Source organism: Poecile atricapillus, chromosome 8, assembly GCF_030490865.1.
Source record: "Poecile atricapillus isolate bPoeAtr1 chromosome 8, bPoeAtr1.hap1, whole genome shotgun sequence".
In the NCBI taxonomy this organism is placed as follows: domain Eukaryota; kingdom Metazoa; phylum Chordata; class Aves; order Passeriformes; family Paridae; genus Poecile; species Poecile atricapillus.
The window spans coordinates 22,124,106-22,141,910 of NC_081256.1; the positions used below are offsets into that span (position 1 = coordinate 22,124,106).

At 37.7% G+C, this 17,805-nt stretch overlaps 1 protein-coding gene across 1 annotated transcript in view; it reads right to left on the reverse strand.

Annotated features, from left to right (window-relative positions):
- Window positions 1-17,805, reverse strand: part of NLGN1 (neuroligin 1) — a 305,713-nt gene that overhangs the window by 197,021 nt on the left and 90,887 nt on the right. Inside the window, exon 3 of the mRNA XM_058843989.1 lies at window positions 934-993. Within this exon, the coding sequence (XP_058699972.1) occupies window positions 934-993 (60 nt within the window). The remainder of the gene's footprint in view (window positions 1-933; window positions 994-17,805) is intronic.

A 17,805-nucleotide genomic window follows, 5' to 3' on the forward strand; every position in this document is an offset into this window, starting at 1 on the left:
TTACTCATTGACCATAAACCATCCAAAGTGTGTGTTTAAGATTCAGAACTCTGAAGCACATCTACTTGAAGGGATGAGACTGCTCAGGAAGAGAGCCCCTTGTTACCATTTTCATAGCCCTGAAAAAATATCAAATCTGCATAGCTTCATGATCAACAGACATAATTTATGAACAGAATAATATGCTTGACATTTCAAACTTTTGATTTTACTTGGTAATAGGGTTTTCTAAGGGTCAGCTCAAGCAGATCAGCATCTTTGTATGCTTGCAGAAAACAGAAGACATCGGGTTCTTTTAGTTTTAGTTTAGCTCCACAGAGCTTCACCAGCTGGCAATGCTGCCTCCCTTCTGGAGGGAGGTGGGGTAGCCTTTAATTTATTTATATTTTTTCCTTGCAGCATAAATGCAGAGGGGTTGGCATTTGGGGGAATTCAGTTGCTTAAGAGACACTTTTAAGGAATTTTCTGAATTTTTCCTTTTTTAAACACAACATTTTCTATGTTTATCAAACTGAGATCAGTCAGTGAAAAAAAAAGAAACATCTTTGTACTTGGTGAAATACATAGGGTTAGAAAACATGCAAAAAGGTGTACAGAGAAACTTTAAAAGAGTGTTAGTTTAAATAGTATGGACAAAATTCAGTCAAAAGGTGGGATGCAACATATCAAAAGTCCATTTCAAGAAAACAAAAACCCTCCTTTTTAAATATTGTTACTGTTTTGTAGCAAAACGTAGAACTTAACAACATTCTTTCTTTTAAAAAATTAAAAATATATATGTATAACAACAAGCAAGAAGACAAAACACATCAAAAATGGGAATTAAAAAAACAAAAAAACTCTTCAAAAGAAGACAAGAAGTCAAAAAAAGAGGGGAGAAAAAAGATTTTCAGGGATCCTTGTCATGCAAATCAGTTTGGCGGCAAAAAATACCTTCATCTTCAGCACCTTCATTATCACCTAAATCATCTGTCTGTTTCTTTGTAAGGGGACCTAGGATTAAGAACGGAGAAAATGGAGGAAAAAAGACAATTCAAGAATATACAAGACTGAGGAAAAAAACAGTGAATATTAAATTCCCACGGACGTTTCAAGAAAAACATTTGCAGGGAGGGAAATTTTAGTTTATAACAACCCATTTTTCATTAAGTTTTTCAAATATTACAGCAAAACCTTCCCTAGGGGGTATGACTATTAGAAACATCTAGCACAAGAATCAGAGAGTGCCCAGTGCTTTATTGTTTTTAAATGAAGAATCAAAACTTGTTTACTAAAAGCATACCCCACCATGGACTGTATTTATCCACTTCATTTAATTGGTTTTTTCCTGTTGCTGTTATTAGGAATAGTGGAGACAAGAACTGCCAAATTACCTCTTGCATTTGATGCAATAAGGTGGTTAATAAAAGTCTTGACAATTGGTTAAAACAATATTTTCTGTCAAATGCTAATTCACATTTCTAAATTCAACCATTTAAGCTCATGCTTTATATAAAGATAAACACGGGTTTAATTTTTGGGGGTTTTTGACACATTCATCACATTCTCTTTAAAATAGAGCTGTAGATACCTTTGAAACCTTTGACTACCTGCTGAGATATTTGTAAGGAAACATGAAAATCCATATGTAAACCAGAAACAAGAGTGAAATCCCAGACCAACTGAAGACAATGACTTTTGCCATTGATTTCAACGGGGCCAGAGTTTCATGTAAAAAAAATTGCATTGAATTGAAATTTTAGCTTGGGCAAGGCATCTGGGTTCATAATTCCTTATCTCCATAAAAGGAGGATGACAGAAAATTCCTTTATGCCCAGCACCTGTGTTATTAACAATATTAGTATTTATAGAGTTATCATATTTTCCAATGGGAAAAATGCCCATTCCTTTACTGAGTAATAAAAATATACACCAGAAGGAAAGTCAAAGGCCACTCTGATAATATTTCCATGTCATATATTTTACACACTTACGCACAAACAAAAGACAGTTGGAACTCAGCATTATCTTTCCTTTTTTTTCAGAGCTCTCTCATTTCCATGACATTCTGTAATTTGCATGCGAAAAAGCAATCAGTACGAACACAGGGCTAAGTAACAAAAAAAGAAAAAGCCAGCCAAGCACAGAGTAGAAAACAAGAACTTCCTCATGCATAAAATAGCAATAGACAAAAACAACAACAAAAAAGAGATGAACAGTATGTGTTGATATTTGCAGTAAATGTAGGCAAGAGACATGCATTAAATCTAAGCACTGTGGAGTATTAAAACATTTGTATTTAAAAAGCTCTCTGTTATTTTACAGGATTTTAGTCATTCAGCATTGAACTTGTCATTTATAGGCAAAATACCATGTATTTGAGTGATGCAGTTTTAAAAAAAAAAATCATAAAATGTTTTTACCAGTTGCATGGATTTAAGAAACAAAAAAAAACAACCATGAAGTACCATGAGACTTTAACTGTGAATGTAGGAACTGGACCATATTATTGAAAACCAAAGCTCAATACCTTAATTCCTGCATCAGTCAGGAGTATAGTTTTTAACTCATTCTAAATACAGAACACTAGAATTATACATCATAAATAAAACACGAGCATTTTTATAATCACACCTCTAACAATCACTCTGCTCAGCTGAAAGCCTTGATTGTGCGAGTTTTTCCTACTACAAGCCCTGGATATTTGCAATATTTGGTGTCTGGATAATGTGCCCTGATCCAAACACACACATTCAAATATCTCTCAGCCCAACATTTTCATACAATAACGACTTTACTTCTAAAAGAATAAAATCAGAAATATAAAAACTCTATGAAAAGAATTACAGTAATTTTATGATGGGTTTTCAGCATAGAGAACAGGAAGAGTGAATGTAAGAAGGGCAAGAGCTGTGTACTTAAGAATGGAGATGCAGACAGAAGCAAGGATATATATATATATATATATTTATACACACACATATGTTCTTAATAGCTTCTTAGATTTTAAATTTTAAAAGTCACCAGAAAGGGGCAAAGTGGCATCTGGAAAGGCAAACAACACACATTTCTTCAAATAACTTGCATAGAGATGGGCAATTTATTTTCTAGATGAAACCAAGACAATGTATGTGATATTTTTTTTTAATAACTGCCCTTTGGCAGGTATTTTGTGTAGATCATGGTTCCAGATCCCAACTTCAATTACAAAGTGCATCAACCATCTCAATATAAATGTCTGGCCTCATACTATTTCTGATTTTACAATATGGTAAAGCGTGACTGGGGCTAGCTTTAAAAATAATCTGGATAATTTCCATGTTTATACAGTTCTGAGGTTCTCTGAAAAACATTTAAAAAAAAAAAAATCAGACCATCTTCCTTCAAATCATAGAATTGTTTAGGTTGGAAAAGACCCTTAAGATCCAGCCCAGGCAGTAACCCAGCAGTGCCAAGGCAGCCGCTAAGCCATGTCCCCAGGAGCCACACTCACACATCTTTTAAATACCTCCAGGGACGGTGACTCAAACACTTCCCTGGGCAGCCTCTTCCAGCGCTTGACAATTCCTTCTTGCAAAGGGGCTGACCTATTTTTAAGCTGTCATAAATTAAACATGTTTTTTTTAATATAGCAGTAGATGTGTTTCACAATCCAAGGGCTCTGCTCCCCACGTCCCCCCGAGCAGGAGGACTCATCCCTGTGGAGACACGTGGCAGAGCCACCAGGCACCATCACAGTGCCTGGGAAACACAGGAGAGATTATTTCTCCCACAAGTTCACTCCAGCCTGCAAATATGATGGACAGCACTTATTACAGAGAGATTTTCTGCTTCCTGGAACTATAACGCCCTGAGTCCAAAAAACCAAAGCAGAGTTTAGCAGGCATGAACCTCCTTATATTTTATCTAAACACACAGGGGTGCTGTGAGGCTTAATTTCTCTTTTTTAATTGCTGGGCAATCCCTAAAAGAAGCATCAGCTCAAGACCCTCTGTGCTCAGGGCAGCCTGGAGGGGTTCAGCCCCTCGAGAGGATGCAGAGCTGCTCTGATCTGTGCTGCCTGCTCCACCTGCAGATGCTGAAGACACTTCCTGAAGTCATGAAAGTGGTATTAAGAGAAGCTCTGGATTAGAATTCCACCCCTTTCAGCAATAACTCTCATTCTAAAATCAGTAAGAAATGGCTTTTGCTTCTGATTCTCCAGATAACTGATTACTCTGACTAACAGCCTCGCTGTGTCTGGATGATCATAAAGAAAGATTGATGTTTTGAGTCCTCACACAGGAAAACACGCTGAAATCACAAGCAGATAAACAGAATAAAATCTAATGGCAAGAACCTACAAAATGTAGCAGCAATTGCCTTTTTAAGTAAAAATAAATCAGAACTGAAATTCCTTAGTAGGTGTATAGTTTTTAGATATTTTCTGCAGCTTTCAATTAACATTCTACAGATAGTTTATGATTTTGTAAATTAAATGTATCCCCCAACTAGGTTCATTTCTTTAGCACTGACTGTTCACTCAATATATAATTTTTTTAAGTTCTTCCATCATTTTATTATTCTTTTCAGGCAACAGAAACTAATTTGAAGAATATTAATATTAAGACATAATGGACTATGAGCCAATGAAACAAAAAGGAATATTTTACCAAACTATGATTGCCAGAAGTATTTTGTCCCAAGTTACTTTTCACTTTTGTTCTACTGTAACCTTCTTTTCACCTTTTGTGAAGGCCCAATTAATCTTACTTTTTGAGCATTTCACTTTCAAAAATGGGCATCCATGATAAAAAAAAGGATTTTACTATGTTTAACTCACAAGCCTTCAAACAGATAATGCTGCCATACTATGCCAACCTAGATTTTAGCTAAAGTTTATGTAATAAATATTAAATATCAACAAAGTAATAGGTACCATAACTAATGGGGGGGAAAGAGGATATTAAAGCCTCTAAAGTGCTGATGCAAAGATGATTTACTTATCAAAAGGCTCTCTAAGGTTTTGTCTCATTTAGTCTCATATTGGTGCATACCCATAACTCTCATTAATGCTAATGGGAAATTAGACCCCTAAGTCACTTTAAAAAGGGGGGAAAAAAGTGATTACTGCATTTTATGTTTCCTAAAGGCAAGGAACAGTCTCACTACAAAAGCCAAAGAAAGTCGGAGTGCAGGAGGCACTCCTAACGAAGCCTATACTCATTTAATTTAAAAATAGCTTTTGCATTATTTAAATTATTATTCAAATATTTATTCTGTTTGTATTGCAATCAATGCTAAGGCACTAACAGGCTGCATTTTTAGATCTTGATAGTGAGTACTGTGTGCTTGCAGATGCCTTTCCTTTGCTCAAAATAAGAGAAATAACATACCTCCTGTCCAGTTAGCTAAAGAGTAATTATGCACTCAGAAATAATTAAATCCAGCCATATTAATTCTGGTTTTTATCATTCCCTTTGATGAAGGACTAAGGTACTTTAGCTCCCAAATACATTAAAGCTGATTATAAATTCTCTCTTTATGGGCTTGATTCGGCAGAAATTATCCGTGGCCTTTCGGACCGCAGGAGTGTGGGAGGCACGGGGGCTCTGGATGTCATTAGCTCTTTGGCCTGGGAAAGCAATTCATCATCAAATAGAGTCATGCTGCAAGTTGACACCATTTTGTAAAACAACAGTGCAAATCCTCTAAACTTAATAAATCAGGGCTGATGTATACAGCCATTGTTGGGGCCAAAATGTTCTCCTTCGGTAATGAGGAAAGTGGGGAAGAAAAAAAGACCTTTTGCATTAGGTTAAGTAGGCTCCATGGATCCAGTAATTTAGAAATCACCATAGCAGATAATTATTCTTTGAGGTAAGGTGTCTGCTCGATGGAAAGGGGAAGAGACAAGACTGAGGCTGACTGCTGAAATTATACTTGTAGAAAAATTCACCAAGTGGGTTGCAGCACTGTGGAATGTGATATTACATATTTACATGTATAAATGTAAATGTATATATATATATATATATATACATGCATAAATGTAAACATGAATGTGATATTACATATTTATATTCAAACTTACCTAAGTGCCCCCAACCAGTTACTGCTATTTCTCCCTTATTAGCCCACTTCTTAATTAAACATTGAAAATCTATGGAATTACATCTTTTTAGACCTTACCTTTGCTTCCAAATATAAAATAATCAATTCTTTATTGTTTCTACCATCATTTTTGTGCAACAGATTCTCCAACTAAAAAAAAAAAGAAAAAAATCCTTGTGTTGAGTTATCACTGTCTAGCAGATGTTAGCTGAGGCACAACTGTTGTACCTATCTCTAGTTTTTAATTTAGAATAAATTAATGAAGGGTTATAATTAACGATCTTCACACCTCAACATTTTCTGTGAAGAAAAATCAAATTTTTCTATGTTGAGATTGAAATATAACTCTCTCTATATATGAATATATATAAATGTAATGACAGAAGAGAAAGTTATAGCACAATAGCTTTCTGATGAATAGTTTTATAAAGTTATCTTCTTTCACCTGAAAATTAGAAAGATCTCAGCAAAAATAAAAGAACTAGGATTTCTTAGAGAAGATAAATTTGGAAGGTACAAAAGGCAGCTGGGTCTAAGAAACACTTAAATGAAGAAAATATCTCCTTTTGTCATACTTTGCTGCAACAGACAAAACAATCCTTTTATTTCTTTTTTATTTCCCTTTTTACTGTCCTTACTTCACCACACACTCCTTTCCTTGTTATTCACACACACCCCCACTCATTAAATTCCTTTTATTTCCATATTGCACTTATTTGTAATATTCATACTTATCAGCAGGGCAAAGCCCTGGCCGACTTTGCTTTTTGATGTCAACATTTGCATTCATGTTTTAACAACAAATGATGGCACAAACCTCAGTAGTTTCACATCTCACTACCTGATTTGTGATGACAATCAAGCTCTGTAATTAGAGCTGCAAGTAACTCAAATTTGCATCTGCAAGTGAGTGACAGGTACAAATTGAACCCACAAAAGGGTTGCCAACTTTCTTTGAAAATTTGCATGTATAAATGCTTTGTCACTAAAGAAGCTATTCTGACACTTCAAGACTAACTCCTGCTGTGCCTTTTATAACAGCATACTGCTGAAGTGTCACACAGAAAGAATATCTAATCCCAAACCTTTTTATTCACAAGATTAATCACACTGGCTGGATCTTGATTTCCCTTAAATCTGAAGGAGTTTCATTACTGCATACTAGATATGTGTGAATTTAAATAAGATTAGAATCTGGGAATGTAGGGAGAGTTTCACTCTTCTGCTTCCCATTTTAGATGCAGCCTGAAATTCTCTGTATTCTCAGAGGCACAGACACTTCATGTTCACATGTCCTGAGAACAGGCCCTTGGTCAATGCCATTCCCTTCCACACAGGTCACCCTACAAACCCAAGCCCATTTCCAGGGGTTTTTGGTTCTGTGCTGTGCCTTGCATGGAGCCCTGCAGCATTCCAGGGAGAGCAGGCAGGGGAAATGCAGGGACAGGCTCAGCCCTGGAGATATCCTGGGTGATCCTCACGGGTTTGGGGTGAACACACAGCTCATGTGCAGCTGGATCCAGGACAGGGATTCCAGCTGTTCAGTGGAAGAGACAAAAACCTGGGAGTTATTCTACACATCCTAATTTCTGAGACACTCTGACTTTAGCTCTTGGCAGTAGAAAAAAGAAATATGCTAGAGAGGGGAAAGAGGAGTGACATTTATTCACTTCTTATTTTTTTTGTCCCAGTAGAAGTGAGGAATGGACCAGACACTCAGGATAAAGGAGTGAGTGTCCCACCCATCAGAACTAGACAGGAGAAAGAGAAAGTTTCAAAGGGACCAAGGCTCTGCTGGCCAAGGCAGGCACAGAGAAACGAAGCCCATGGCTTCAGGCAGGAGCAGTGCAGCTGGAGAGCTCCAGAGGTGAGCGATGGGTGGGTGAGAGACGTGAAAAATGGAAGCTGGAAGCTGTTCTGTGGCATTAACATCAGCATTTACGACTCCAGTGCCACCTCACGTGCTTGTGTCACAAGTTCACGCAGCTTTTAGCACTGTGTCTGCATTAATAATTCATGTTGTTTTACAGACACTCATACTCCAGGGTGACACGCTGCTGGAGGAGGTGAGTGCAGCATTGCATGGCTGTGCCACCACCTGAGCTTTGAGATCATGAATCAGCTCTCTCCCTCTCTCCAGGTAATGACTGCAATCCAGACCCTAATGAAGACTTATGGACATGCTTAACTTTAAGCCTCTGAGTAAGTTCTCTGAAGTCAACAGGCTAAATCCAGTAATATTGAGATAGATTCACTACCATTAACAGAACTGCTCTGTTTGCATCTGGGCCAGGAGGTCAGCTCAGGAGTAAAAGATAAACAGAGAGGAGCATCCCAAATTTCTAACTTCCCTCAGTTATTCTGTGGATAAATCTAATCAACAAATGGAATTTCAATCTCTTGAACATACTACCAAATCTCTGCAATGAAATTCAATTCTCTTTTTATAAATGCATTGCTTCTTAGTCTGTGTACATACAAATAAAATTCTGCATTCATTTTCCCCAGCTCTCATAATCAAATTGCCTTCTAATTTTAAAGAAGATGTGAACTTGTTTAAGACTACAAGCTTATAAAAATTGATCATATTAGCTCATGTGATAGAACTAAAAATCTGTAGTTTTAAAATCCAAATTTTTAGTTCCCAAAGGAAGATTTGCAACTGCCATTAACATATCAACATTAATCTTCACTTTCCCTTGAAGATCTCTCTAGCATAGTTGTAATAAGTGCAAGTCAGGATGCAGTGAGTGCATCCTTTATATAAAGACATACAAAGACACAGCTGAAAAAAAATACCACCAATTTAGGTGAACTGGTAAGGTTTTTTCTATTTTTTTCCTGCTTTTTGGGGAAATTTGTGTTATCTTGCTTCAAATAGGTAGGATGGGTCACCTACAAGAATAACCTATACACTATGAAAAAGCATTATCTGCTGTCTCTTGACTTATATACAAAATAACATAAAAAATATATTATTTCACTTTTATTTCATTGTTGCCTTCTGTTCTCAGCCAAAAACAACAATTGGATAAATAAATTTTCTAATCTTGTCCCCAAATCTCTCTCTCTGAAGAGAGAAGATCCCAGAAGAGCAGTCTCAACAGGTGAGATCTCTCTGAGATTCCTGCACAATTTCCTTTACTAGGGACAACCCTGGCTGTGGAAAAACCTTCTTCCTGACTAATTCTGCTAACTGCAGGGGCTGCTGTTACAGCAGCTATATGGGGTTGTTTATGGCACAGCTGAGCATACAGTCCAGCTCTCTCAAGGCCCAGTTTCACAGCCCAAATAGCAGAGCAAAATTGGTCTTCATGTAACCATGTAATTGAACATTGCAGAGAAAATGAAGTTAATTGTGCATAATATTTTCATATAGAGTTTGGAATGAAATAAGTTCTCCCACCCCTCTTCCCAATGCACTTTGTGTCATCTGGTTTCAAGGCACATGCTTGGAGCTCTGTGTAACTCACTGCAACCTGTGCAGTGTTTTACAATCTAGAAACTCACACTGCTGCAACCACAGACATCAGGAATGAGAGGCAAATCTCATTTTCTCCATTTTCTGATTGAGCCACTATCAGTAAAATGACTCCAGCTACCTCACAGAGCTGAATTTCTTCAGAAAAGTGTCAAAGGAGAGAAGAAACTTGTTTTGTACAGCTGTCTGTCCTCACAAAATCCACCCATCCTCACAAACTCTCAGAGTTGCAGGGAGTTTGGAGGTAAAGCTCTTGTTGATCACCCTTTCAATGCCCTTGTGCTAGCTCTGAATCACTGCATTTCTTGCCACATTTCAAGCAGCATAAAGGAAATCTGGTTCTGTAGTGAGAGAGCAAGGTGGAGGTCGTGTTTTCTGAGTCAGTGCCAGCAGGTTCAACTAAGCAGAGCTGCACCCTCCCATTGCTGAATGTCAAGGCTTGTCTCCAGCATGGGCCAGAACTTCCCAATCTAAGTCACAGGGCTGGTCCTTGTCAGCCTCCCGTGATCTCAAGGGCAGAAACAGCACATAGGATTTCCTATATTTACATGTGCACTCATGTTCAAATGATCTGAAAAACATTCACCCAGCAGTTTCTTCCTGAAAGGTGAAGGTGGAGGATTTTCTCTTAGTTACACACAGCTACATAAGTGCACACATATAGACAATCAGGCTCTCCTGTGTGCCTTTTAAACACAGGGATTTCTTCCTAAACTTTTGAAGCTCTGATTAATACTGAAACACATTAAAGAAATTAATACTGATACTAATAACCTGTGCTCAGAACTATAGTCTTTCCATTAACTTGGATCTCAGTAAGAGTAAAGATACTTCAAGTCAAATGTTTCTCTGCTATTTGAAGCTTTCAAAGCATCCTTTAAGACCATTTAATTTGGACTGTGGTCACCAGCTTTAAGAAACATAATTATATCTGCTCTCATTACCACACCTTTTGACAGAATCAAAGTGCATAGTTCTGAGAAATGACAATGGGAGAGCGGAGAGGACAGCATTTATGTTAAAAGCTGTCAGAAGGAAAGTGCCTGGCCCCACTTATCTTCTCATATTTACATTCTGTATTTTTAGAAGAGCATAACTTTAGGCAGGAAATCTCAAAACATCTCAGCAATGGAGCAGTCACAAAACCAGAACAGCACAGCCAGCACTTGAAGATTAGTGGGATCAAATACTTGTCATAAGAAAAATCATTTTCATTTTGACATGTTTTCAGTGTTAGCACAGTACCTGTTTTGAAAGTACAGTTGACTTGCTCTGCATGTTACATTAAGGATTCCCAAAAGAATAGGAAAAAAATCCTTATACTGAATGGAGCATGAAAGGAAATCAGCACATCACTTCTAATCTAGCAGAACTCCCAGACAGGCAGTGATACGTGGGACCACATATTTACACAGTTACTGTCGACTCCTCTATAGACAGAAGGCTCCAAACCCTTCTGGTAGAAACTTTGCCTTCATACCTCCTGTTTAATAATTGACTATCTTAACACAGAAGCTGGTGAATAGAAAATGATCATCAAAACGAAACAGATCTAAAAAATGTCAAGTCTAGAACTACAATATATTATTTACAAAAAGCATGGCAAATTTAAGAGCAAAATGTCAGAGTAGCCCTTGCTTCCATTTTTCACAAGAGCCACTTAGGTGAGAGTTGACAGGCTTGGGACAATATGACATTTCTAATTCTTTATCTGCTGACAATAACCCTTCTCTCTAGAGGAAAGCAACAAAATGCAGAGCAGATAAAGGCATAACATTTCTCAGCACTGGACAAAAGGTACTCTCACTTCTGTTTTTGTTTATTTTCCTTCTGGAAATCAGCTTGTTTAGGATCACAGTATGGGCACAGTTTCCAGGGGTTTCACACTGACCAGTGGGGTAAAATGTACTTTCTTTTCCCTAACAAATATTGCTAAATTAAATAAAGGGTATGCACTACTAAATTATAATGATGGTCCAAGGTTTCGTGCATGGGTCCTTTTGGCAACAAAATCACTAGTTAAATTAAACAGGGCATTTTGCAAGGACCACACACACAGCAGTTACTTTATAACACTTTTACTCTTTAGTGATAATTGTTAAGGTTGGTTTGTTTGGAGTGCTCAATGGCATCTTCTGCTTAGAACGTAAAAAAAAAATAAAAAAATGTGTGAGGAATATTTTTGGAAACTATTTGAGCAAATGATCCTTTCCCAAGTCAACCAAAGTTAGTGAATAAAATATCACAGCATCCAAGCTTCATCCTGCTGAGCACAATGAATGCCTACAGCAAGCACAGCAAACTACTGGCACCAGGACTATACTTTAGACTATCAAAGCACCAAAACCACTGAGGGCAGTGAAGATTATTCCTGTAACAGACAGTGATGGCCTGTTCCTATGGGGCAGCAAAGATTCTCTGTGCTGTTGGGCCCACAAGCAAAAGCAATCTTGGTTCTCATTTTCGCTTCCACAGCAGTAATGAGTGGTTTTCATAGTAGGAGACAGAATTTAAAATTTACAGTTTTCCTGTACAATTAGTTAGTTTGTTAGCATTGTGGATTCAATAATGTTTGGCAGTGTTAGACAGATTCATTCCAGCTCTTTAGCTAAGGGATTATTAACTGAACTGTAAATGCAGGGTATTTAATGTAGACAAATGGGAACAATCCAATTAACTTCAATTGTTTCTGAGAGCTTTTAACTCATGCCTTCAGAGATATACATGCACTGAGTGTATATTAACATTGTGCTTTAAATGCTGGAGAAAGTTTTAGAAATGTATGTGGGCACAGATGACTTCTACATTTTTTTGCTAAAGTGAGAGTTAAAAAATAATTCTCCTTCTCCTGGGATTTTCTGTGCACAGTTTGTGTGTATCTGCTGCAGAAATGCTAGATGCAGACAGAATATTTGAAAGCCAAAGAAAAGTAACCTTTTACTGATATCCAAAAAATAAATAATAAACTGTGTTTTCTTGTATTGTATTGGTGAAACCTTGTTTCCTGGCAAACACACCAGCCAGCATTACTGATCAATAATATTCAGTAAGTCTCTTTGTGTTGAGAGGTTTGTAGAACAGACTGAAAGTTTTGTCTACTTCTACATGGTTTGTAGAAATGGACAGACACAAATGAAATGGCCCATTTAACAGAAGAAATTTAATAGTTTTGTGTTGTCAGAAAGTGTGAAAAAGTAGAGTTGTTTTATATTTCAGTGTAAAGCAATAAAATAACTTTGCAATTAGTATTGTTTGTAAATTAAAAGCATTTTTATATAAAGCCATGGTTTGTTCACACTGGACGAGGTTCCAGGGCTTGCTTGGTGAGCTGGGCCATGTCCTCAGCTTGGAACTGCTCTCACTGAACTTTTGGGGCTCTTCCTTGGCCACTCTCCTCCCCCATTCACTTCATCCTCCAGCTCCACCCCAGTCCATGACATCAGTAAAGAGCACCTCTGGCAGATTTCCAGCTGCCTGTGGATTTCAGCCAGCTGTAACCCTTCCTTGCAAGAGGCTGTTTCCCAAAAACAGATGTGTGATTGACAGTGCTGCAAATCCCACCTGAGCTGGCCCTCCCCTCTGAATTACACACACAGAACTTTAAATTCCACTGATGGCTGTAACTCTGTTAAGAGCTGAGACAAACACCACGAGAACTGGCTCACAGTTTCTCAAAGAACCTAATAAATTCTGCAATGAAATATATCATTCTCAGCAGTGTCAGTGCATCCTTTGTTTCCTAAGGTGCCTCCCCTGGGCACTGGAACCCCTGATGAACAATGAAATTTATGTCAGCAGCTAAATCCCACTACCAGCTTCCAGCAATGAGAACCAGACAGAAATGGGTGCTGAGGAGTGCACATCCTTCACAGGAAAACACTATTTCACTTCATTTCTTGCCACAATCAATTCTACAGTTTCATAAAATTAGTTAGTTCATTGTTATTTTTTTTCTGTGGAGCTCATTTCATACAGACAGGAAGAACTGAATAAAGCTCACATTAAAATGAGTGTGCTGTGTAGCATCACACCTATATAATAGTCTGATAATCTATTGTTTTGAGCAATTAGTGCACGTCATTGAAAGCACAGATGGGTGATTCAAATCAGTGTGTGTCATATGCAAAATTCACAGAACATTTAAAGTCTTCCAACTAGTTGCATCTGTCATATCTATTATGTCAAATATTAAACTGCAGAGTCTATTTTGGGTTTCAAGCTTAAAATAAAGATCCTGTGATAACATTACCTGTGAAGGGAAAACAAAATATCTAGAAACTTATATGTTTTGGCAGCAAGAGGTTACATTTACATCTGTCATATTACACCCACTTGCTCAGGCTGAGATAACCTGTCCTTCTATATCCCCCTAATAAAATTTCTCACTTGAAGAAATGTTCCCATCTCATTTTGCTAAAAATTTTCCCCAAAGTTTCATTTCAACTTTGAATTTTAATTTTCTTAAGAAGAAAATGATATATTTAATGGACCACAGCTGTCTGGAAAGAACATATTTGATAGGCATACAGTACTAATTTAGAAAATGAGTGTGATTTACTTGATGAGTCACAATAAATGTCTGTAAATATGTACCCAAGTTTCTTACTAGACTAGTAAGCTGTATGACATAGAAATCATTCTTAAAACACAAATATCTTCCCAAAAGAAGAATGGATGCCAACGTTAACAGCTCCATCTTCCTTGCTGCTTTCACGATTTCGCTCGATGGAGCACGGAAATAAGATATTGTCTAAGGGGGCAAATACTGAATGTAACAGATTTTCCCAATTTAACATTTTGTAGAACAGAAAAAGCATGGCATGGCACAGGACATCCCCTGCTGCAGATGAAAGAGCAGCTCCATTAAACCAGGCACCTCAGGCACTGGCTCTGAGCGATGGGAATGGTTTGGCTGTCCTGCAGCACGTCTGCTCTCCCTCCTCTGGGTCATGTAAACCTGTGCTTGCCTGGTTTTGTGTCAGGAGGAAAGGTGGGGGGCAGGCAGGGTGGGCAGAATAAGGAGGAAAAACGTGCATGGATATGACTGTGTCTGATCATGACAGAATCACAGAAATAATTAGGGTGGAAAAGACCTCAGAGATGGTCGAGTTCATCCTCTGACTAAACACCACCCTGTCAGACCATGGCACTGAATCCATGCCCAATCTTTGCTTAAACACCCCCAGGGATGGTGACTCCACCACCTCCCTGGGCAGCCCATTCCTTTCTCTGAGGAAATTCCTCCTCATGTCCCACCTGATCAGGCAGTGAGCAACAGATCGCTTAAATCACCAGCTGGCAGGACAAGTCAATCAGGTTTCACTCTCAAATTGTAGTGAGAAAAATTGTACAGAACAATTCTGGTGGAATCAAAAACCTTTGGATTTCCTTGCTTTCAGTGCAAGGAAGGAAAAGGAGGGCATTTGGCATCAAGTCATCCTCCATCTAACAAAGACATTTGAATAATTATCGCAGCGCGTCGCCAGAAATACAACGTTTCAAACTCAAATCTGAAAACATATCTATTGATAGCATTAATTTAAGATAATCAGGTGACTAATTGGGTGACTAATAATGCTAATGAATAGAAAAAGAAGTTGAGATTGTAATCAGAGGCAAATCTCAGCTCCTAAAAAGGCACTAGGCAGAACACTGATCATTATGCCGTAATGATCACATACTTGCTTATTTGACAATATAAAATCTGAACTTTGAAATTGAAGAGAAAGTATGTTTTATTACCATCATAACCCATCAAGCTGTTTTAAAACTCTTGATTTCTTTTGTCTTCAATTTATAAAGAAAACAAACTTTTCAAAACAGTACAACTCAGGCTCAAAGGAGGCATTTCTTTGAGCGGTTTCTCATAGAAAGTAGAATAAGGAAATGAAAATCACCTCATGTACCTAAGGCAGGTTGCACAGATGGGAAATCAAGGCTACAGTAATAGTGTGGCAAAACATTTAAGGCATAAGCATTTGAGCAGCTTTAAATACACAAGTAACTCCTGTGAGCATCATTGAGTTCATCCTGCTTACATGAACAGGATCTTCTGAAAACTCTTCAGAGAAGTCAATTCAGAGAAGCCTTAAAATGTACTTTGAGAAAAAGGATAGAAAGGAAAGGAGATCCTCTGTAGAGAGTTGCCAGCTGATTCTTTTTAATTATTTTACCAATACTGGTGCTTTTCAGTTAGGTTAATAATTATACATTATGGTGCTTAAAGCTCTGTGTAGACCTCTCTAAAAAAATAAATGTAAAGTTGTAAAATTATACCTTAACCACATTCTTTTTCTTAAATACTTTGCAGAAGCAGAGATTAAGCCACTGCATAGAAGCAGAATGCTAGGCAACCTAGAAAAAAAATTCCAAAAGAGCTAATTAAACTTTAGGACATACTATCAAAAGTAAGTTAATATTTTAAGCTATATAAAGTCATTTCACCTTCCTTCTTTAAGGTCTGATAGCATAGCAAACTCTTCCAGTGGGCAAACGCATGAGAATAAAATCATTAATACTTTTAATGTATCAAAAATTCCCACACCTACTGATACTTAAGTTAGTCAAAGGTTAATTAGCATCTTTGAAAGGAAAACTGAAGTTACTCCAGCAACTTCTGAAATACAATCATTTTGAAAAATTAAAAAAAAAAAAAAAACCCAAACATAAAGAGAACCACACTTTGATGGAGTACTAGGGATGTGCTACAGGATTTACGTGTTACCAACAGCGATTGGCACAGCAAAGAATCACAGATATTTTGTGTCTGGTGTTAAACCTGACACCCAGCGAGACGAGAGCCCTTGTGCTGAATCCTTGGAGTTGTATTCACAACTCCAGATCCTTTTTAGTAATCCATGACTCCCTGATTATGTAAAATTCCCCCAAACAAATATAAATACAGTCTTTTCTAAAAATGAAAAAGGCAGAAAGCCAGTACAAGGCCACATTACAAAAACAAGTTGCAGCTATGCCCTACTTTACAAGGCTAAGTGGAAATCACGTGGCTCATAAGCCTTTGGTAGCCTTTTGTAAAAGGATGAATTTCTGTTTTGCTGTGTTTTCTGAAACACACCCCACAACCCTAGGTCAATGTTTAGCTATTAAAAATAAGTAGTTCACACAGCACCCAGATGTCTGAGATCATTGCAGAAATATCACGGGCACTTAAGCATATATTGAAAGCATTTTTCAGAAGCTGTTGCAGCATTTTATTTTGGGAAGAGTTAAAGGATAAGAGCAACTTTAGATGTAGGTTCCCTTTGGCTTTGGAGGATGAAAGGGATTAACAGAGGTCACAAGAGGAGGATGGAAGAAGAAATGGATATAAGAGTACTACTGGATGTAGCTTATCCTTTCCCTAGGCAGTGGTTAGAGGTGTCTGCAAGAGGAAAAGGGATTGACTGCTTGCTGCCTGTTCCCAACAGTTATTCCAGCAGCAGGATGAGTATGGTCAAAATGGGATTTTCCTATTCTCTTTGTTAAGAGTAAGAGTAAGGCTGGATGTCCTTTATACAGAATTTGGTTTAGTGTAAAACTCTTTGCTCCTTGAGGCTAAGAGTTACTGGAGCAGCTGAGTAGGACTCATGCTCCTTGTTTTATTAGGGGATTTGGAATAAAGCTGAGAAAGGTGCATCAGGAAGGTTTCTGTGTTTATTTGGTGGGAGCATATATTAAAAAGAAGATTGCCAGTATTCCTTGAGATTTCTGCACTGAAAACTGAGCTGGATTTACAACAATTCAAACTATTATGGACAAAGTGATTCTGTGATTCTATAACAAGTGAAAAAAAGCCAAAGCAAAACAAGGAATTCACTGCCCACTTGCCATGGCAGGCAGGTGTTCAGCCATCTCCAGGAAATCCCAGCTCTGCCAGGTGTAATGGTGACTTGGAAAGACAAATAAAAATCCTGTTCCAATGTTCCCATCACCCATAAAAGCCCCATTGGACCAGAAAACCCTCCAGTGCAACCACAGATCTTGGTACAGATAATGGCAGGAAGTCACACAAGTTGCACTGCTCTTCTGCAGCAAAGCAAAAGAGAAAATTCCACATCTGAAAGAAGAGAACCCATTACCCCATGAATATTTGATAGACTTTGTAAACACAGTGAACACAGCATTGCAATAAACAAGTTGCTTTTTAAATTCTGCATTTAACTCCATTTGGGATTGAAAACCTTTTCCTAAACATATTGAGCTATGCCCTTTGCAAGCCATTATTTTGAATTTTGAATTACAAAGTCATCAAA